The sequence below is a fragment of the Seriola dumerili genome, unplaced genomic scaffold, assembly GCF_002260705.1.
Source record: "Seriola dumerili isolate Sdu_G_001 unplaced genomic scaffold, Sdu_1.0 BDQW01000331.1, whole genome shotgun sequence".
Taxonomy (NCBI): Eukaryota; Metazoa; Chordata; class Actinopteri; order Carangiformes; family Carangidae; genus Seriola; species Seriola dumerili.
This window is the reverse complement of record NW_019174586.1, coordinates 8,151,898-8,175,256: the sequence shown is the minus strand read 5'-3', so window position 1 is coordinate 8,175,256 and position 23,359 is coordinate 8,151,898. Positions and strand designations below refer to the sequence as shown.

General features: G+C 39.5%; 1 protein-coding gene across 4 annotated transcripts in view; it reads right to left on the bottom strand.

Moving 5' to 3' along the window:
- Nucleotides 1-23,359, bottom strand: part of diaph2 (diaphanous related formin 2) — a 397,964-nt gene that overhangs the window by 88,925 nt on the left and 285,680 nt on the right. For all 4 annotated transcript variants that reach the window (XM_022759875.1, XM_022759878.1, XM_022759876.1 and 1 more), the window contains one exon: nucleotides 3,758-3,922. In XM_022759875.1, coding sequence (XP_022615596.1) covers nucleotides 3,758-3,922 — 165 coding nt within the window. The remainder of the gene's footprint in view (nucleotides 1-3,757; nucleotides 3,923-23,359) is intronic.

Here is a 23,359-nt window from a genome sequence, read left to right as displayed (position 1 = left end):
GGACAAATGCGCACACACACACACACACACACACACACACACACACACACACACACACACACACACACACACACACACACACACACACACACACACACACACACACACACAAAAATCATCATTCCAATCTTAGATGCTCTATCTTGCTACTCTGCGAACCCGGTCTGGGTCTTTTGGTCTTATTAGAAAGTGACTCAATCAACAAGGAAGACTGTTAGCTCATCCCAGCCCATCTGCTGCGCTTTGATAACTCATTAATGGAAAAATCCTCATCCCCCATGCTCCTGGTCAGGATTACACATACAGACCCTGCGATTGCATTTCACTCATACTCTATTTCAGAATATGGCAGCAGCATTAAATTAACAAATTGTTGGACTCTTCGAATACTGACTCCATGTGCTGAAATCAAATAATATTTCACTGGCCACAGAAAAAAAAGAGAATGGGACGAGAGTGAGGGAGAGAAAGAGAATGAAACAGAAGGAAAATAGAGTTAATGGATTCTCTTATCAGTTACATTCAGTTCTGTGAGGACTGTCTGTCAATGCGTTTACTCAAATGCCTCATGTCGGTCGGGTGCATTAAGCCCTAGCTTTTTAGTAAAAGCAATTTAGGGTGACTGTATTGCAATGGAATTCTTTAATACTGCAGATGCTTTGTGCTGTGAATGCATTACACAGGGCAATGCAACATAGATGGAAGTTAGCGAAGATGTTTTGTCTGAGCCAAACAACTCAATGTCTCAATATTGAAATAAAAGTCTCGGGCACACCCGGCATATCAAGAAGTTAAATTCAGGGCTGTTTCTGAATTATTAACTGACAAGAAGTCATAGTGTTCATTTGATTTGTCATTTGGAACAAATCAGTAATGGTTGATGTCGGCCAACTTTGTCAAAGATAAATAACTAGCAGACATCTCTCCAACATTCTTGCACAGACAAGAAAAGCTAAGAAAGAGGTTTTTTTTTATTGTGCTGCAAAGAAGCTAGCTCAGTTGTTTTTACAGGGTAAGAAAATAAAAACAACATTCAAGTAGAAACTGCCATTGATTCCTTGTGCTATGCAAGCAGATGGGATTAGCCTTTCTGTCAGCAGAGCTGAAGAGCCAAAAACTATAAATAATATCTGAAGAATATGGTGATTAAAGGATTGTTTTTATATGAATATATTAACTTATAACCAGCCCCCCACCCATTTTAACCACAGCACAACACTTTATCCCACTCACTTCCCTCCCCTTACCCATAGCAGGAAAGTTTAAATCAGTAATAAAATATTCATATGCAGCTATTTGCTTGAGAGAATAATTTATTTTCTTGGGTGGATGCCTCTTTTAGAGATATGCAACTCTGGAATCCTTGAGGGAGCGTTGTGTTGTGTGCTGGTGCTCTTTGATCAGCGGGAATGAAAAGTTGGTTTCAGATGGGGATCAGAGTAAAGAGAGGAGAAGGATTCAGACAAGGGGACCTTGCCATTCACGTTAATGGATTGTGAATACTGAGAGCATGCCTTCTGGACACCATGTCATCATCCTGACACTGGAAATTTTGGGGCGGTGCCAGGAGGGATAGATAGACTGTAGAAGGTAGAAAGCAAAGACACTTGAATAAATGTTTAACACACTTGTCTAGTCAGGAAAAATGAACTTGTACTTTGTTCTGAGATGATGTGGTGTTTACCTCGCTGTTATTATCACCTCTTTAGCTAATCTGTTTAGCCCAATGTGCTTCATTCACTGTTCTCTGAACCAAATTTCCTGTAACACCAACCAACACCAAGAAGCAGAAAACATTTTGAATTTTACTTTTATTCAAAGTCAATTCATGTTCTACTTTTGCCTCAGTACCTTTCTTACTCATGTATGCCCTTTCTACTTGTGTTGTGGAAATTCAGAATTTTTTTCAAATGTTTTATATCTCCAACACCATACGTTGTGTTATATTGCTTAAAGTCAATACAGGTAAAAACATTTTACAGGAACTTTTTCTCTGCCATAATGAAAATAATTTTAAACTCTCAGTTGGTAAAGTAAAGTACAACTTTATCTACTTTCTGAAGTCCTCTCTAGACTCATTAGCCCTAACAAAATCGCACAATATCTACAATGCCCTGTGGTGACAGCACATGCACACGCATACACACATGCAGCCTCAAGCTAATGAAACTGTGTTTAACAGGTTAAGAAGCTTGCACAGGCCTCTTTTATCAGTGAGACACTGACATACATTCTCCTATTCTCACCATTCCTTCTTTCAAATAATATATTCTAATCTGTTTTATAAGTTTTATAACTAGAAGTTTCTTAATCAGTACTGATTCACGTGTCTACCTAAAAAAAAAAAAAGTTGTAAGTTTAAGCATCTGACACTGTGCACTCATGTAAATGCGATTAAGCATTTTTGTTTCCCATTTGGATTTACAGCACAGAAAATGTAGGTGGAGAAGCTTCTATCCATAAAGCCTATATTACAATTTACACACTTGTGTACTTCTGAATGTGCATTAAAAACAATTGGTCTCATTTGTGAAATTTTGTGAATATATTTGCAAATGATACATTCAGGTTTAAAATTCAGATTTAAAACATGCCAGATCCATCAAACGCTCAGAAGCATGACTTCAAACCTTATAAACCTTAAGTAAACTTACCAAACAATCCCCCTATGAAACACCATTCTCCGAAAAAAAGAGAGAAAAAAAATTTCATAACCTTGCAGACCAAGATGGCATTGAAGAAAGTGGAAAAGAAAGAGTTCTGTAACAAAAAAAGTTTAGGTCACTGATTGTAAAAAAAAAAAAAAAAAAATCTTTGGCATACACAGTGGCATTATGACCTACTAAAAGATACCATATGGAAGGAAGTCACACAGCAGGTGAGCATGGTTACATTCTTGCAGAGAAGAGTGCAAGAACTTAAAAGGAAAACTGAAAAAAGCATGTCAGGGCCAGCCAACAGAATTTAAAGACCACAATAAATGACCAGAAAACATGGAGCACTTTCTCTCACCAAAAACTCTTTGGCATTTTTAGATGAGGAAAGTGAAATAACCCTGAGAACTGAAACTAGCAGCAGATTGTCTCAAAAACACAAATCTTGATTGACTATCAGATGACTGGGAGGAAAAATATTTCTACCCATGTAGCTCACACAGATTTCAGTTGTATAATGTTCTCTGTGATTCTGGAGGAGATCTGGTAAGTTTGGGAAAATAGCCCTGATGATATAGTGATGGATCAAGTGTTTTTAGAGCATGACTGATACAAAGAAGCAAATGTTAGGATATCTTGATATCTTGGCCTCTGCTGCTTCGATTTTCATGTTTCCTTTTGAAATCTGTTTCTTATGAGACCCCAACTTTATGGAAGTGTAACACTAAATCACTGCACCACTTTAACATCCAGTTTCATCCATAAAAGTATTATACTGTAATGTTCACGCGTGTCTTCACCATCTGCCAGGACCTGCTTCAAGTCTGATGAAAGTGTGTATGTGTGACACATAAATTCTGTTCTTATTTCAATGACACGCAATGTGTGTAAGCAAGTGAAAGTGTGTGCAAAAGCATGTGCATGTGTGGGTGGTGACTTCTGTTAGTCTGTGTGTGTGTGTGTGTGTGTGTGTGTGTGTGTGTGTGTGTGTGTGTGTGTGTGTGTGTGTGTGTGTGTGTGTGTGTGTGTGTGTGGTTTTTGAAGAAACAGTAAACATGAAACTTTTCATGTACATGTAAACAAACCATAAACTTTATACTCACCATGAAGAGGATGCGGAAGTTGGCCAGTTCTCCAAAGAAATCCTCCACACTAACCGAGTGAGGGTCAAAGGCAAAGTAGCTGCCGATGCTCTCGTACAGCTTCTGCATGTTCTTATGCATGGTGGATAGTTTTTCATACTGCTCCCGGGCATGCTTGCAGAAGCCGTGAGGAGGACAGAGTTAAGGAAAAAAAAATCATGTCTGAAACAGAGACAAAATATATTTTAAAACCTACTGTAGTCAGCAATATAACGATAATGTGTGATAATGTAATGACACCTCGCAAATATGTTCATCTGTGAAAAGACGAGCCATTGTGAGAAATGATCACTTCAGAAGCTTTATTGGATTCAAGAAACCCACCTATGTCAAGGTCAGCAAAACAAAACACTGGATAAAGAAGGGTCAGAGACAATCTAATGTGCCATTACAATAACCTCTCCATCTCACTTTGGAGTCAATAGCATGGTGAGCTAATAGCTGCAGCCCTGGAGTAATGGAAAGGTGTTTTGTAGTCAGCAGCGTGACACAGATGGTTTCTGGAAAAGCTGATTGCAGTCATTGTTCTATTGTTTCTTCCAACAACAGTGGGGTCAGGTTGTTTTGAACCTCACAGCTCACGTCGCACTGTGTAATTTACTGAACAGGCGGAGCACTTTTCTCCTGGTGAATGGCTATTGACAGCCGGCATCAGTTAAGCATTATCACAGCAGCCACTGACCTCATGGAGACTGCGCTTGGAAACTCCAAGACTCACACACCCTGGGTGGGATGAGGACGACACAAATTCACACACACCCACCAACTTGTATATACATGCATGTACACGCTCGCAAACACAGACAAGCATGGGGCAACAACAGCTACCTGCAGTAGAAACTCCATCTTAGTTCCAATGGATCAGCAATGGAGTCCAACACCCGCTGTGTCTTCAATCATTTTCATCTGCATTTGTAATAAGCTATTATTAAAGTTATAGTCATAATATCTGTAATGGCTCAAAGCTTATCACTATGATATGAAATCATTATAAATCTGGTTTCATTCTGTTCTATTGGATATAACATTGTGACAGCATCTCTAAAAATATGTCCAACAGAGCAACAAATACAGTTACATGATCAGACATAATATAATCAACCTGAAGGTTTTGCCAGATTAGCTACCATTTTATTTTGAGTAAAAGAGAGCACACCTGTAATGTTCCTAATAATTACTCATTTCAAAGGAAAACTGTGGTTTGCACAAATGTATTTAAAAAAGTGTTAAAGTTGCCCTTTGCCTTTGTTTTCTCTTACAAAGAAGTCTGACTGCCCTATGGGTTCGTTTAAAACCTCTCTGACTGACTGACCGCTTGTGTTTCATGTCCTGTGAGACTATTTTTTTTAAGAAATGCTGCTATTTTACTTTGGTGAGTACAATGTAATCAGAACAGATAGAACCAAAGACCAGAGTAAGAAAGCAAGTGAAATAAAACCCAAATTGAACCAAACAATGAAACGTGTGTGCCGATATCTGTGTTTTGATCTCTTATTCAATCAGACTTAAAACTGCCCATTAAATTTATAACACTTCAGTTCTGTGTTAATACAGAAACAAGTATAAGTGGCTGTTGAAAAGGGGTTTGCATTGCCAGACATGACAGAATGCTTTAAGTAATAGGTATAATAATAATCCTCTATGAGAACATACACATATTCTTTTAGCTAATTAGATGTGTGTGTATGTATCTGTGTGAATGTCATTCTGAAAGCTTCCCAATTTAACTGAACAAATAAAGACAATGTTACTGTCAAACAAAACAGAAAGGCATAATTGGGATTGTATTTTGCTTCTTTATGTCCTACTTACATGCTAAGGCAGCAGCTTCTTGTTCTCTGTGTCATGGGTACAGTTATAGGCAATTAGTGCTCATGTGCAGTCGTCTTGGCAACATACACAGGCTGTTGGTGCAGCATGTGGCCTGTGATTGTCAGGGCTAAACAGTTTTCAAGATATTGTCCTTTGCGAGCAATCTGCCAGTATGATGTGGAAGCCACTGTTTTTCTACATTACCATTTATTTATTGTTTGTTTGTTCTGTCATCTTGGTAGAATTCCATGTCGAAGTCCAGGGATTGTTCTGTGTCCCTAACCAAGTTAGTAACGCTCAATTTATTTATTTTTTTCCATGGCTTTTAAATAGACCTACAACATTTATTTGTGCTTGCTCTGTATGCATGTGATGTATGTGTGCACTTAAATATGCTCACATTTAAGCTTGTATTTGTGGAAAGGCCTTTGTGAAGCTGAGAAGGAATAAGAAACTGACGAGGTAGGCTGGTTGGATTTACCTCCCTGCAAGCTAGTGTTTACCAAAGCAGAGCAGCGATTAGCAGCAACCAGGATAGCAGCAACCCCACGCACAGGCCCGATGGATGGACTCATCCTTCTGTCTTTGTTCTTGTTTGCCTCTATCTACTTGTCTGCCTTGGCCTGATTTGTCCCCCTTCTGTGGTCAGACTGCCTTTATCTCTTCTTCTTCTTCTCTTCTTCTTCTTCCTCCTCCCCCTCACTCCACTTGTGTGTGAACACTCAGGGGTCCAAGAGAGAGATTTAAAAAGTTAAACTTTGGAAAAATTTGTTTGGTAAAGTCTTAAAATGATCCTTGTAAAGAAAAAATCACTTTCTGGGAGCAATCTACCATGAACAGCGCCATATGGTATGGTGTCATTTATTAGTGAAACTGAACCTCAGTACTTCATCCAAAAATTCAAATGCAGTTTCGAGTGCCAGGCTGAGCTTCATATAAAATGCTCCATCTCAACAATGCCTAATTGGTCAGAATGGAAAATTAACTCTCAAGGATGAAATGATAATTGTAAAAACAAGAAAGAATAAATATTTATAATGTTAAACTGAAAACTGTAACCAAGGATCAGCAACAGGTTCATGTCAAACAGCAACAAAAACATCAGTGTGTCAATTCAGCAGCAAAGGACATGTGGATATTACTCAACATTGGCATGTAAATGCTTATTAGCAGCATTTACATAAAACATTGATCGACTCCAGAGCAGCGTCCACACACTGTGTTTAGCTCAGGAAATGTTCGGGTCAAAACTGTTGCCGAATGAGAGTTAAAAACATTGAAGCAGTGGTTACATTTGGTACTTGTTGTGGCTTGTGGCTCTGTGTTTCTCTTTCTCTACTTCTCTCTATTCTCTCTCACACACACTCAAATACACATGTATGCATATGCACAGTGGTAGATGTGTCCCGCTGGGGACTGGACTGAGGCTGGCTGGGCTTTTGCTCCTTGTATTTCCACATCAAAGACATGTCATATTGATGGAGCCTGACGCACACTATCCTGCAGCAACAAAACCGGTATGGTAGAGCCCTCATCAAACACACATACAGACACAGAATGAACAGGCAAACACTCACACACACGCATATATATAGTCCACATGCACAGAGACACACAATCATTCTTTGAATGCCTCTGTGCGGTTGTCTGTTACTCTTTTCTTTCCCTTACTTTCTCACAGTCAGTGTAGCCTTTATGGTTACTCCTTCTCCAAAGATAAATCTTTTTCTATTTCTTTCTCTTTTCTTCCTGTCCACCACTGTCTTACTCAAACCCATTCCCTTTATAATTCTCTTTCTACATTTCCCCTTGATATTCTTCCCATTAAATTCTCTCACTCAGACAAGAACTCCCTTCTTTCTCTCCTACTCAGAGTGAACTTTCAGGAGTCTGCTGTCTGAGCTGTGTCTGGTATTCACATCACCTGGGCTTTAAGCAGAGCAGGGAGCAGAGGCGATGGGACTCAAGGTAAAGCATCATGCAGCCTTTGGTTGGCCTGACCCTGTTTATCAGTCTCTGCTCTCCTCTTCTCATAGTCCTCAGAGAAGGGCTCCTGTCTGCACTTCTCGTGCACTGAACCTGACCAACACAGTGCAAGATAAATGTTCCAGGGCTGGAAGGCTCGATGTTGCACATGTGGATGCTACCAAATATATCTGTGGAGTGCCTATTGTATTTTATGATCCAATGGATGGTCAGATAGTCTATTTCAGTAACTGAAGCTGGCACAACTGGAATTATATACAATTATAGTTAAAAACAGGCTTGAGGAATAGCAGCGAATCTAAGCATGTAACACAAAGGCTTGTCACACAATACTCCAGTTTCTGACAGCATCGTATCAGACAGTGTCAATTTACAAAGAGGACGTCCAATGTGAAATGTGACATCAGTGGCACTGCTCTGTTGTTCATGTTTTTATAATTCCCTCTCTAAAATCCCCTGTTCTTGCCAAAATGCACCATGTCCTTGTAAAAATCTAGAATTAGTTCTTTGTCCTGCCACAGTGTCCTCATTACTGTGTTTAATCAGTCACTTTCTATCTGTATGTTTGACATGCCAGAAAGAGTACATTTAACATCAGTAAGCTGCGATTAAGGGCACTCGTTTTTAACACCACAAAGTGACATCAAAATCATATCCAAGTCAGACTTACCCTAGATGTAAAAAAGCTGGGGCTAGACTTCATTCAATTTCACGATAAAACACAGAGAAAGAGGGGAAAAAATCCATTTATGGGCCAAAACAAAGTTAAAACAGTTTTCACAATGGCCACCTATGAGGATGGCAATAAATTACCTGGTTTGTTTACCTGTGTGCATGAGAGAGTTATTAAAGTGCTGCATAAAACCCTACAGTGTGGGCCCAAAAAGCCTCCTTAATAAATCTCCTGTAACCTAGTTCCATTAATGTTTATTTAATGCTTTTCCTATGTGCTTGCTGGCCCCTCCGTCCAAGGCCCCACACTAAGCCTGCTTTTCTCAAAACCCCACCATCGCTACTCCCTTTATCCCCACACCTACTGCCAACAGTCCCTGTGGGCCAAATTACACCAAAGCTGCCCACTGACTGGACACAACCCATCATGCTGAGAGAGAGATAGAGAGATAGAGAGAGAGGCAGAAAAAGAGAGGAAGGGAGATAAAATGTAAGAATTTTAGTTACTAAAATCAGTGAATTTATGCATCAGATTTTATTCTTTTATTTCTATTTTTCATAATAAAACTAAAATTCTTTGTGTTTGATGCCGGCTTTTTTGAAAATTAAATAAGTTTGCATTTTTGCAAGCATCACTTGCCTCAACTTTCTAAAGAATCAGTGAAAGAGCTGACTAAGTGAGAGGAAGACAAAGGCAAAGTTTAAGAGAAGAGCAGGGCCATTCTCTAGTGTGTGGTGATACAAGCAGAGCGAGGTCCGTAGGGCGAGCAGGAAAGAGGCTGACAGTGTCCTGAGCTGGGCCACGACACCGACACTGGGGCTGTCAGAGGGAATTAGCAGAGCAGCCAGCTCCAGGAATTTGGGATGTGATCTGGTGCGGAGGTGAATGAGGGGAGGGGGGGAGTGTGAGGGGAAGGAGGAGGGAGGGTATAGTAAAGAGAAAGAGGGCAGGGAGGAAGGAGTTGCCCAAATTGAAAAGAGGCACTATACTGTATGTTTACAGGTACAGATCACAGTTATATATCCAAATGTACTGAATACAATGTATCTGCTCTATCTACATTGTGAAGTGTAATAATAAATCTCCATAAATATTGCCGTGCAAAATCACAGCAAGAGCAAATTTACATTTAAATGCATTTATTTTCTCAGAAGGGTTTTTACATATCTACTTTTTGTGAACATGTGGATACTGTTGAACATTCTGCACTGAGGTTATGTTTATCATTAATCAGGAACTCAGTTATTTAGTGTGACTACATCTGACCAGCTATCAGATCACATGACATTTTAAAGAAAGAAATCTCTGGGGTTCATGTGTCACCAGTCACTCACTAACATGCCGCTAATCTATATTCACTGGTCAAATCTTTGAATAATGCTTACAACAAATTTTTTCTGTCTCTGAACTTGGTTTGCAGTGTAAATTAATGTAAAAAAAAAACACAAATTGTCAAAAATCAATTCAAAACATTTCTCTGTGACTGTCAAATGACAAATGTCTGAATTATTGTTGACGTACAATCTGCTCCTCCATAACAAACCTAGGGAAGCATTTGAAAAGTACTATTTGACCGAGCTTTGCTCACAGCATCTCCAGATTACATCTTGTTTGAGTGATCACAGTGCGTAAGTGTTTGCATTAAATCTCATGGCCATCCATCCAATATATATATATATATATAACTGAAAATACATTGCTCTAGAAATAAACAAATAAATAAAACAAGACAGAATGTGTTTTGCAGGTCTCTACAATGTCAGCTCATGTGAAAAGGGAGCCTGTTTGTTGTGCAGAAGAATACAAGAATTCAAGTCATGTTCATTTCACATAGTGAAAATAATTAAATCTTTACCAAACTGAATGCCAGTGAAAGAATACTCTGGACTGTGTCCAAAGTAATCAAAACAACACCTTGGATGAAAATCAACAGTGAGCCATCGAGATACTCTATCCTGTTGATCCATCTTTGTCACTGCACACATGCAGATACTTACCCCCCCTTCCCTCTGTTGGATTACAGAATGCCAACAGGGTGGCACCCCCCCCCCCCCCCCCCCCCCCCCCCACCTACACACACACACACACACACACACACACACACACACACACACACACACACACTCACACGCACACACACACTGACACAAACAAAATGTAATTAATGTAATACTTCAGTGTGCAGCTGCAGTGATCACGGTCTATCTTAACCTCTTAAACCTTCAGTGTTGTCACTGTCTTCCTCAAACCTCAAATGTTTCCTCACTCTACAGTCCAATTGTTTAAGATTTGTTTGCCGCTGTGTACAACATATATATATATAAATGTGTGTACACACCATAAGAAAAAAAAAAAGAAAAAAAAAATATATGTCTGTATGTATGTATGTATATATATATATATTCACACATAGATATAATACATCAGAGGCCCAGTGAATTATATTAGCACTTTGACACAGGGGTCATGGCCTCTCCTCGCTCAGTAAGCCTCTCCATTATCTCCCCTACAGCTTCTATGTCCTTTTTCTCTTGAAATTAAAAGCCAGATTTGATGTCAATTTTACTGTCAATTTATTCTGCCCGTCTGTCCCTGAAATATTTATACGTGTAGAGAGAAAGGTTGCTTCTGCTTAAGCATTCAAAGCACTTCACTACAGCACCCAGCTGGTTGTGGAACAACTCAATGAGGGGGGAGACTGGTGGGTGTAATGACTACATCTGATAAAGGAAAAGAGACTATATAAATTAGATATGAGGGGATTAGGTCCATGGGAATGACCTGTTGAATCATGGATAGGCTATTAAAAGAGGGGAGAGAGTGCAGGAAAAATGAGAAAAATAATTTGGTGTCTACAATAATGGCACCAGTGAGTGAGAGTATGTGAACACGACACAATCCAAGTAAGATTACTGTCACACACACACAAACACACACGCACACGCGTGTGCACACACTCACAATTTTATCTTTGATAACCTTTTATGGTTATTGTCATCCTTTCATCCTCATCCGAAGCAATCTCATGTCACATCAATGCCTGGGGCTTGTGCCTCTCTGTGTAATTTTCACATAGTGGAAACATGACAATGCAAATCCACTGTGTTTACAACGTTCCTACTTGTCAAATTGTAAAAGGTCAAGTCTCTCTCTTCCCTAGATGCTGATCTAATCGGTAAACATCAAGCCCTTCCTCTACATTACAATAGCTCGTGAGATGCCCCATCAAGAAACAAGCATTGCGAGAACACAGGCATCATGCATGTCAGTTAACAGATGCAGATCAGCTAGTAAATAATATTACAAATTTTATTGTCCACAGCAATCCCAGATCAACAGGTTTGAGACAAAAAAGTGCAATAAAAATTATTTGGAAAAACAAACCAGATTAATCTTTGAGATGCCTTTAGTGTCATATATTCATTGATTTGGTCTTCACTGAATCCATCCTACAGCAGTTCTTTCCCTCAGCACAAATAGAGCTTTACCTCTCATAATTACACATGCTTTCAGTTTAATCATCTAATATTATTTAGACACATTTACTGCACACTTTTTAATACTAAAATGACATAGAACATTGCTTTACCAACACAACCAGCTATAGTGCCATGTGCAACTGCTGCCATTGCCCCACTCTCTGACCTGGTCACCTTATTTCTAGATAACATATTATAATACTAACATACTATGCTTCTATACTCCTACTGCAGAAGCAAGGCAGCATTTTCATCATCATCATTCATGATCAATTTAAAAGACTTGTCTGGCTTTACTACTGAGGGAGTACAAAGAAAGTGCGGGACGCAAAGCGTACACTTGTTACCTTACACATGCCATGTCTATGTAGTTCTGTGCGATGATGACAGTGATGAATCACAATTTCCGGTCTGCACTTTTTGTTTCTTACTCTTGTCTCTGCTGCTTTGTTTTAAATATCTTCAGCCTCTAACAAACCTTTTGCAAACCCACTTTCACATAGACATACACACTCACTGGCCAGCCTGTTTTCACCAGATCCTAACTACTGTCGGTGTATTATAGTCATACTGATCAATGATATATAAAAGGTACATTTAAATGCATTTATTTTCTCAGCAGAGTTTTAACATGTCTACTTTCTGTGAAAATGTTAACGTGGATACTGTTGAACATTCTGCACTGAGGTTATGTTTATCATTAATCAGGAACTCAGTTATCTGGTGTGACTACATCTGACCAGCTGTCAGATCACATGGTATAGTTTTGTCTTGTACAGGACATTAGGCCTTTCAAAATATAAAACACACAAACACATGGCACCAAACTACTCCTGTGTCTTTAAAGAAAGAAATCTCTGGGGTTCATGTGTCACCAGTCATTTACTAACATGCAGCTAATCTATATTCACTGGTCAAATTCTTGAATAATGCTTGCAACTACATTTTTTTTCTGTCTCTGAACTTGGTTTGCAGTGTAAATTAATGTCAATAAAACCACAAATTGTCACAATCAATTCAAAACATTTCTCTGTGACTGTTAAATGAAAAAATGTCTGAATTATTACTGTTGATGTGGTAAACCTTTCTGTACAATCTGCTCCTCCCAGCAGCTTTAAACAAACGTAGGGAAGCATTTGAAAAGTACTATTTGACCGAGCTTTGCTCACAGCATCTCCAGATTACATCTTGTTTGTGTGATCACAGTGCATAAAGCTGGGCATAAAGCTGGAAATGGGACCTCTTAGGTGGTCATTAAATGCATGCCTTCTGAACAGACCACAAATCAAGCCAGGCAAATGGACAACATGTTGGCCTGCCTATGGTGTGTGCTTCCAGACTCCTGGGAGTGTTTTAAATGTCAGTGGAATATCTTGTCTTCATACTGGACTGTTTCATCCTTCTATGCTGCAAAATAAGCAGAGCATGGACTACAGCTGAATTTCTTGACGTTGGTTAATTTAAATTGATATACTGTAAATAGTTGGCTTATAAAAGCGTTGTTCTGCTCTAATATGAGAAAGACAGCAATGGTTAGCTGCTGGATATGTGAGAAAGAGAAATCTGACACCTATCAAGGTCAACCACTGTGGTTTCTGCACAAATCATAAAAATTCTCAAATCGAGTAAAAAAACAATTTCATTTTCAATTTCAGTATTTATTCAAAATATGATCATACAACTTTTCGTCAAAGATAAGGCCAACTGGGGCTTTCAATAGTCTAAACTGTTGCAATGAAGTTATGTTTTTTTTTTTTTTTGTGATTTCACTGATCATGCAACCAGTTAACAATTGGTTAAGTTTTTAATTTGTTTGTAGATAGGGAAAGAATGGTGATCAGTGATAAAGGACAGGTTGGAAAGGAGAGAGAGAGAGAGAGAGAGAGAGAGAGAGAGAGACTGTTTATTGATCAAATTTCTTCAGTAAGACCACTGGCCCAGCAGCTAGTGTGACAGAGTACAGCTCCATTCAATAGCCTTATCATTACCACAGCACAAACCCATTCAGCAGGTCATCCTATTTGGCCTCTGGTTCAGAATGTGTGTGTGTGTGTGTGTGTGTGTGTGTGTGTGTGTGTGTGTGTGTGTGTGTGTGTGTGTGTGTGTGTGTGTGTGTGTGTGTGCGTGCATGTGCGTGTGCGTGCATGTGCGTGTGTGTGATGAGTGCATGCAGAGGGTGGAAAAAAAAAGTACATTTCGATTCTTTAAGCCAATGAATCCCATTATAAGACCACTTACAGCACATTTCTTTGTTCAGAACACTTTCAGCCTAATGAAGTGTCCTAAGAGTAGAGGGAGAAAAGAAGATGCTATCCACTAAAGACCGTTGTAAGGCATAGATAGGAAACAGGTAAAGTTACTGGTGGACCAAACCAGCTGCAAAGTAAGAAGATACTGGATGCTACTCAACAAAGTTTGCCTTGTAAATCCTAACTTGAAACTTGAAAGAACTTTGCATGTTATAATGTAATTACAAATTCAGTTACCTATAGCTGTACAACAGCATGCTGTAACTGACTTAATGAAAATTACGCCTAACTTTCACAACTGGCAGAAAGAGGCCTGGAAAACATAACATGGAGAAATTCAAACTATCAGTGGTGATGCATTAGGATTGAATTGGTTCGCTTAAAATACAGAAAGACCACTTCCTCTACTAGATTACAGTCAGACATGAGTGGCAGAAGTAGCTCTAAAAGGAGCAAGAGAAGGAGAGATGCAGACTGGGGAGAGAGGAATAATGGAGCTGTCTCCATTGGCAACGCAGAGGCACAGAGACTATTTTTAGCAAATTAATTTAAGGCTCTAAATAATTAACTGATAATTATCTGGCAATCAAGGGTAAGATAAAATGATCTCCCCAAGAGTTTTTTTGTTATGTGGCTCAGCAGGCGGACGAAGGCGCTTTGTGTGACTCGCCAGTCAAGAAACTCCTGGGTGTCATGGTGCAGAATGAAGGGGGAAAAAAAAATTGACAGGGGAAATACAGTAAGATGTGCTTACAAGGAAGGCAAGTGGATTTGCCAATGATTAGTGCCTAATGAGTGACAGAAAACTGGCACTTAGAATCCATTTGTTTGTGGAATAATAGATGTGTGTAGCAGCTGTCTTCAATGTGTTTATCACATGCTTGCATATGCACGAACACATGCGTGTGAGCACACACACACATAAATATAAACAGCCACAGAAGGCACAAATAACATACGTTCTTGAGACATTACATCGCAAAAAAGCATCATAAACTGCAATGATACCTTGTAGAATATCTGTTGTCAATCTTCAGAAATGTGAGATAAATTAATGAAATTTTCCGTGACAACGTGGCTTAAAGTTCAGTGGTTTTGGTTCTAAGTTCAGTGGAGTGGAAGTGGATATTTTGTGTCCAAGTTAGGTTATCTCCACATCTGACCCCGACAAGATTCCCTGCAAAGACAGGGGGGGAGAGAGCACTGACAAGCAGTTGATAAACTGCCTGTGGCAATGTGTGTGTGTGTGTCCTCCAACCTGTAAAAATAAAAGTGCCTTCAAAACCAGTTCATCTCCTTCTTACCAAGTCTTTCCTCTCCCCTCTTGTCTTCATTTCTCTGACGCTCTCATATTTCACGTCTGCTCTCCCTATCCCATTACTGCCTCGGTCCACCCACTATTGAGCAGCTTTCCAAATGAAGATTGTATTGGACTACATTTGCATAGGAGTTGCTGTCAAATGTGAATCTGTCAATCCATCTTTCTCTCTGTCACCTGTATTTTTTAGAGGGTTCCTTAACTCTTACCTCCACGGTGTGTATCTAATTACAAAACACTGTACGTGTAGAGTGGTGCTGGGAGGAGAAGAAATGGAAAAAATAAATGGTTGTAACTGAGCATTGCCCAAGTGACAGCTGATTTTAATACCCAAAAAGCAAACCTTCCACAGACCGGAGCTAACTGTTTATGGGCCACTAACAACCACTGGTTGAAAGAAAATCTTTTTCATGTGAAAACATAATAGTCATGGATTTATGAAAGCGGATATGCAGACATATGTTTGCATACTGTGTCCTTTTTACAGTTTTGGGATTACAGAGAGGGCACAATTAGCTTGACGGTGTGATGTGCTTTGGTGAGAGCTAAGGTTGACAGGCCTACCTAGCCACCCCACTGCGCAACCTTTTATAAAATCAATGTCACCACTAAACACAACTCTCCCCTGTGGAGCTGGGCCCTGTTACAGCCTCCTTCCCCTTCTAGTGTGGGGAGGAAAACACAGACAAACAGATAAATTAGAGCCTCCCCAGCTGCCCTCCTCTCATCCTCCAGCCTGTCTACTATTGTGAAGTGACAACAGTACTGTCAGCACTATAAAAAAAAAAGGCAATTCTGCTTTTGAAACAAGAACCCCTACATTTAAACTTCACTTTCTTCAACCAATTATATTTTCTTTTCTCTACAGAAACATAGCACTATCTGTGAAAGTCATTGTTACTGGCTTGATTGGTTGTCGATGGGGGACATTAAAAAAGGTTTTGGAGGCTTTGTACACGCCCAACTGAGGATATGTACAGTGAGTGGAGAAGAAAACATTTGCTCACATCATCTCTTCTGAAATACATAAATTGTTCTTCCTAGAAAATACTGCAGGAAATATATATTATCACAACATGAACAAAAAGGAGACAGTGTAGAAAGGGGAAAAAAGGATGTTGATAGCAGAGTAAATAGATGTGAGACTTATTGTCATGTCTTTTTGTCTTGCACCTCAAAGAAGGAGATTTCATAGACTGTTCTCTGAGCACATATTTAGAGAGGCACTGGCTTTGGGCACTTGCTCACAGCTGACAGTGATAGTGGTGCTGGTGAAAAAGTCGAACATCAAGCCCTGTACACCTCCTTCGCAAACGTAACATACATCCATTATTGCAGTGCACAATATTTCTTGGCAAGTGGCACACAAAGACACTAAGATCAATGAGGGGGCTCATTAGTTTCACAGAGTCTTTATCGAGACAGGCATCGGAGAAACATACAAACACCCCGCAGCACTAAGGTATATATCCTGACTGCATTACCTGCTACAACTGCTCCATAGTGCCATCACTGCATTCATTTGGCAGACTGGTGCTCTAATTTGCATTAGATTACATGTCCACAGAGGCAAACTCCCCTTAATGGGCAGCATCATCCTCTGCAGGTGGCAGGGGAAGAAAACGTGAGTTGGGGACACAAAAATGATCTGCCTCCTCAAATCCTCACTCGTCGTTGGCTGATTGCTGCTCTGATGACTTCCATTTGTGCCCTGAGATATAATTTTCAACTGCTCAATCGCTCTTCATTAACATTAACTGCACCATTCCACAATGTGGACACATTAACCCAGTTATTTTCTTAATTACCATATCTGGTATTTCTTTTTTTCTTGGCCTGCTGTCACCTGAAATCTTGGAGAGTTGGTAGGCTACTATGCTGCCTCTTCAAAATAAAGCAGTCCTTTATGATCATGCAAAAAACATCTGCATTCTAATTGCCGCTAACAGTACTCTTTGTGTGTGTGTCACCATGTGTGTTTGGTAGGTGTTTGTAACTAGACTAGAAGCAGCCCACCTTTTATCAATATGGGCAGGAGTGGGTTGTATGTTGTGGGTTGATGGTGGTATTGAGCAGGAGACCAATCTATATCAGTCATTAAAATGCAAATGTGTTTACCAAGTCTAGCTTTGATGCTGCACTAATAACAAGCAGTGGGAAATAATCATGAATCAAACTTGTGTAGCGACCTATTGAACACACACCAACGCAATGTAATGAAACAAGAGCTGAAATAAGAGCAGTTTCGACAGTCGATACAAAATCCTGTCATTATCTGAGAAAGTGAAACAGAGAATTAGGCAACACGAGAGGAAGTTGGCACAATTCCAAAGCTGCATTTCAAAGGAAACCTGGATTCCATGTCCTAAATTAAAGACTACTGCAAGTGAGATAGACAGGAAATGCTGGTGTGGCCTGTGAATAAACTTGGGTAAAATCACAACACCTGTTCATACATTGTAATCGAATGAAACTGGATAGACTTTGCCGGTCGTCACCATGCTGACTGTGTCAAATAAGCTATAGAGATAATAACACATCCGCTTTCTTATATGAATATTTATTTAATCCAAGGCTTCCCCTCTGACCTACTGTTTCCCAGCTATTTTTGGCTTATGACCTCTAAAACTGAAGCAGAGCCTAGTTGTGATACCTCACTGCTAGGCGCTTATATATTTGAGCTACGACTAAATCATCTAAAGAGTAGGCCTAGGTTTTGCTTCTCAGATTCAGCATTTTACAAGGACAAATCTAGGAGAAAAGAAAAGTGTAGCACAAATGATGAAAAAAAAAATGAAAAAAAAAATGTGGCTAAATTGCTATCAATAGGATGAATCTAATGGAAGACTGAAAATGATCTTAGCATTGTGTTGCATTTTTACATAGCAATCCTCATAGTCATACTCTGATTCAGAGCTAGGCAGAGTAATTTCTTTACTATGCACTGGCATTATGATGGAGAGGAAGAAAGTCAAGCTTAGGCAAAATACCTTATTTCATCTGTGCTCTTTCATTAAGAATCTAATTGACTGTGACGTCTCCTTTATCGGTTAGTGATCTGTGCACAAGTGTGCAACTATCGAACAACACACCCAGACCTCGATAGCACACAACAGCAAAGGGTGGTGTGGTCCCTCCCTCTACTCAAGGCAAATTAGAGAAACCAGTGTTTAGATGAGAAAGCAGACATCAAAAGAACAAAAAGAGTTAAAGCCATAACAAATATTCCTTTGGTAGGGAGAGAAACCTCTGCATAGGGCTCTCACATTTAATAAATATTTGTACGAGAGAATGTAAAATGCATTACCATCATCATTGTATACAGTGCATACTTTTTGGTATAGGTTGGACAAGTACTGCAGCCAGTCAGTTAATGTGTAGCTCTGCCCTTCTGCAACTACTTCTTCAGGCTTTTAGTTTAGCAACTAATGGTTTTTAGTCCAGAGACACACCTTATTAAAGTCACTTTTCTTTGGTACAAAGGGAGTACCATGAACTTATGAGAAGAAAAGTGAAAAAAAAAAAAATCTTAGATTTTGGACTGAAATTACTTTTTTCCTTTATTGTCAGCGAGTGGTTCAGACAATCGCAATCCTAATCATTAAGAATTGACATGGGGCAGCTCTAGAGAAAATAAAGGGCTCTGAAAATCTAGTGGATGCCCTGTGGAGTCTGTGTGGCAACACAAAGCCATGTGGGGCTCTGTTCACAATATCTACTCACTCATCCAGTCTCTTCCTCTTGGGATCCTGAAAAGTTAGCAACCCTCTTTAAAGCTTAGTAAATCTGAGAGAAAGGAATAAAGAGAAGAAAGAAGCTGGGTTACATGAGAGACTGAGGACAAGGAAGTAATAGATGGGTGAGGCAGACAGAGAGAGTAACTGGGGTAGAAAGTGAGAAGGGAGGGCTCATCTTTTGCAAATCGTATCATCTCTGTGAAAGCTGACAGAAAGACAGAGATGAGTATTACTACTAATCTCCAATCTGCACCTTGAAAAGAAGTCTGACTTTCATTTGCCACTGACAAGCTCCCTCTTGTGATCTCTCTGGATGACAAAAGCGCTCAATGAACAGATTACATAGTGTATTTACTGTCCTACAGTAGGAAGTAAATCTCCAGCACAGAATCTACTTCCCTGATTGTACTGAATGTTTTAAATGTCTTAAATACTACAGCTTTGTAAAAAAAAAAACATACATTATTTTATATAAAGTCATGGCAATCAGTAGACTGTGAAATTAAAACTAATCTGTGAAAGGATTATTATCTCTGATCAGCCTTGCATCAGGGAGAATACTTGATACTGCTCTGTTTCAGATCAAATCTAATAAGCTTAAAGGTAAGTATAGGGCTTAGTATTCATTTGTGGATAGAGAAACCTATTCTGTACATAGTTCACTTGTAATATGATAAGGAGATATTGTTGGGGGATTAGGTTATCTCCCTGGAGATCTATTAGTGGATAAGTCCTACTGGCTGTCTTATGAATCATTACCTTACTGGTTACAATCTGATCTGCACATGCTCTCCCTCAACTACAAACACAATGACCATACACACATGCACTCACACGCAAGCAAAGAACACACACACACACACACACACACACACACACACACACACACACACACACACACACACACACACACACACACACACACACACACACACACACACACACACACCATGAGTTAGAACTTACGCCTGACAACAGGCAGCTGCATTTTCAAGATATCACAATAGAAACTCAACATGCAGGACCAAAGTGGTGCACTGAAAGATCACTTGAAGTGTCGTCAACCTTCAGTGAGAAGAATAGAAAGAAGGGAATCAGTAGATTGCAGACCTGAGTCCACAGCACAGCAGGGCATATACATTGCCCTGGGTGGGATGATAACCAGAGAGGTACTGAACAGACATGGCATCAGCAGTAAATCCTGCAATAATGGCTCAAGTGACATTAAATAACACAGGGACTAATCTTATTCATGAGGAATACAGTTTCACTCAAACTGGCTCCAGCAGAGTGCTTTTTGGTTATTAGCACAATAACCAAATAGCAAAGCAATTGGTGGCATGATTATATGGGGAATGCTACAAAGTCTCATAACATTATGAACACATTGGCACTGTGTATCTCCAGCCTGGCCCCATCATTACACATTCAGCTCAGACAACATCCTGTTCCACAGTCACGAATGTGATATTTAGCAGGGGGAAAAAAGACAACATACTGAACACCGTTTTCTGTACAGAGCCTAAGGGTTGGATGGGAGAAATTCGGTCCACTTTTTTTTCTCCCTGTTAGAAATCTATTAGAGGCCAATAAGGATGCTGAGGGGAGAAGGTTTGAGATATTTCGGGTCAGCCTTAGAAGTTAATTGTTGAGTCGTCTGTCTGGTCAGTGAGGGGATCACTGTGTGAAACCAATCCTGAAGGCAGGGGATGAACGGCGAGTGTGGATGGCATTCAGGAGATTAGAGCAGTTGATGGGAGAGGCAGAGGTAGAGCGAGTGAAAGACGGCGAGAAAGACGAAATAACATGAACCCGTGGACCTCAAATCAACACTTTCACAAGGCTGCCAATGCTAAGTGGGTGTAGACATACACTTAATGTGCTTGAAAGTGGACATGTGTAGCCCACACGGCCAGTAAGGCTAACTGTATTTAAATTAAATGGAATCAAAAGTACAGGGTGTGGTTTATCCATTGTGTCAAGTAGAGACATGACAGAAATGTTAATATCATCGAAAATAACTTTGTATTCTATTTACTGTCTATCACCTCCTCCAAGATTTAAAAATAAATGAATGAAAAAACACACGCACATGCACACATAACAAGGCATGCATGCACGTCAACCTGCACCCCCGCTCTCTCCCCTCACTGAGGTAATTAAAGAGAATCTGCTGAACAGGAGAGACAAACTGATTAAAGTCCAGCTTAATCACATCCATTGAAACCTCTAGGAACTCCCGCTTGAGTTTTTAAAAAATTTTTTTTTTAAAGAAAACAAATAGAGAAAAAAATAAATAAATAAAAATAACATGCAAAACAACAGACTCTTTTTTACTTTGCTCTGATGAAGGTCAAATTAAAATGTAGAATGGAGGCTGTGGTGGGGTGATGAAAAATATTTGGCTGTCTGTTCAGATGTACAGTGAAAAGACATGGCCCTCCTGTGGGCATCGCTCCACATCTCTCTGGCCGCCTCTGTGCCAGTCCCATTTCACAACTTGTTCTACATCTGTGACACATAAACACACACACACACACACACTCACAAATATACATGAATGCACCGAGGCACTTTCTCTCAGACGCTCACACATACAGAATGTCCCTCATCACCTTGCTCAGAGATGAATGAGTTCGCCACTGTCCTCAATCATTTTAATCACTTCAATGGAAAATGCCTCATTCACTGCTATCATTCTGTACTGCCTAGAAGCTATCTCATGTATACACATTCATACACTCCCGAAAACACCCTCCTCTCTCTCCCTCTCTCTCTCTCTCACACACACACACACACACACACACACACACACACACACACACACACACACACACACACACACACTCTCACACAGACACGCCGTGTTTCCCCTCTACTATCTCTGTGTCTTTCACCAGTGACACCAAGATGCATAATTACAACTCCATAATTATTATTAATAAAAAAAATATAACTAAATATACATATACACACTTACACATACATTTATGCACACTGCAAAAGTATTAAGTTACCAGGTTTAGGAGATCATTGTAAACAAATCATAAATTCATGAGTATCTGAGTAAAGCACAACTGAAAAGCTACTCAATCTGCATTATCCCATTTTAGAAGAACTACCGTCAACCTTTATGTTTCAACAGGGTCGTTAACCTCATTGTCATATTATTCAAAAGGTCAAACAACAATATGGAAGTACTTACAACTCTCTGTAACATTTTATATAATTGTACTCCTACAAAAAGCCAGACTCAGTCCTATAATTAATATTAATGATGTTAACATGGCTGTAAGGCTTCAACTTGGGCCGACCTGAATGTTTCAAATCACAGAAGTTTCACTTGTGGCCATGGCAATCCAAGCCAAGGCAACGCTAAAATAAGAATTAAATTTTAAATGATTTCAATGTCTATTTATTTTTTATGCTTTTAAGGTGCTCTCTAGTCTGTATGGCATGCACAAAATAGGGAAGGCCGGGACAACCCATCATTTTTATTAGGCATACAAATATAAACAGAGATTTGTTACTTCAAGAGCACCGCCTTCTGAGGAGGATGCTGCTCTGCTGTCTAGGTTTTGGCACGAGACGCTGCTATGAGCCAGCGCCAATAATAATTAACTGCATTTTACATTTTCTTTTGATGTATATTGTCTGTGGGTTATTTGTTACTTGGAACTCTCACAGATGAGATAAATGTCACGTTCATAGGACAAACCCCAAATGAAATGGGGTACCAGATGACCAGACTACTCAAGATCACCAATTGTGAGTAAAATACATTCAGTCAAAGCTTCAAAGCCTAAAAAGTATTGCTGGTGATAAACATGTTCAGATAAAACCATAAAATGTTTTGTGTAGGCGAGACAATGGGCTAAAAGATCATGCTCCAAGTTCATATTACACTGTGCCTCTGGATTTATGTCAATATTAAAAATACCACTTAATGCATGTTTTATCCAGGGTTTTTCAAGCAGACAATGTCAGCGTGATTTTGTACTTCATGTAATCAATGATGAGATACATTGTCACACCTTACTGTCACTAATGGCATTAAAGGAATAGACAGTGAAGAACAGTGTGAAAATGTACAGTCACATCATATTGGAAATTTCATTCAAATCAGTCTTTAAAAATATGATTTGCACATACAAACTGTAGGAGTAGGGCAATGGAGTATATGCAAATAGACCTGTATTTCATGTGGAGCATCATGACCTTGCTCAAAGAGGTTTAACAATATGACCACTGGATCAAACAAGCCTGAGGCATCATAACCCTCACTGTACTATCCATCACAAACATGCCT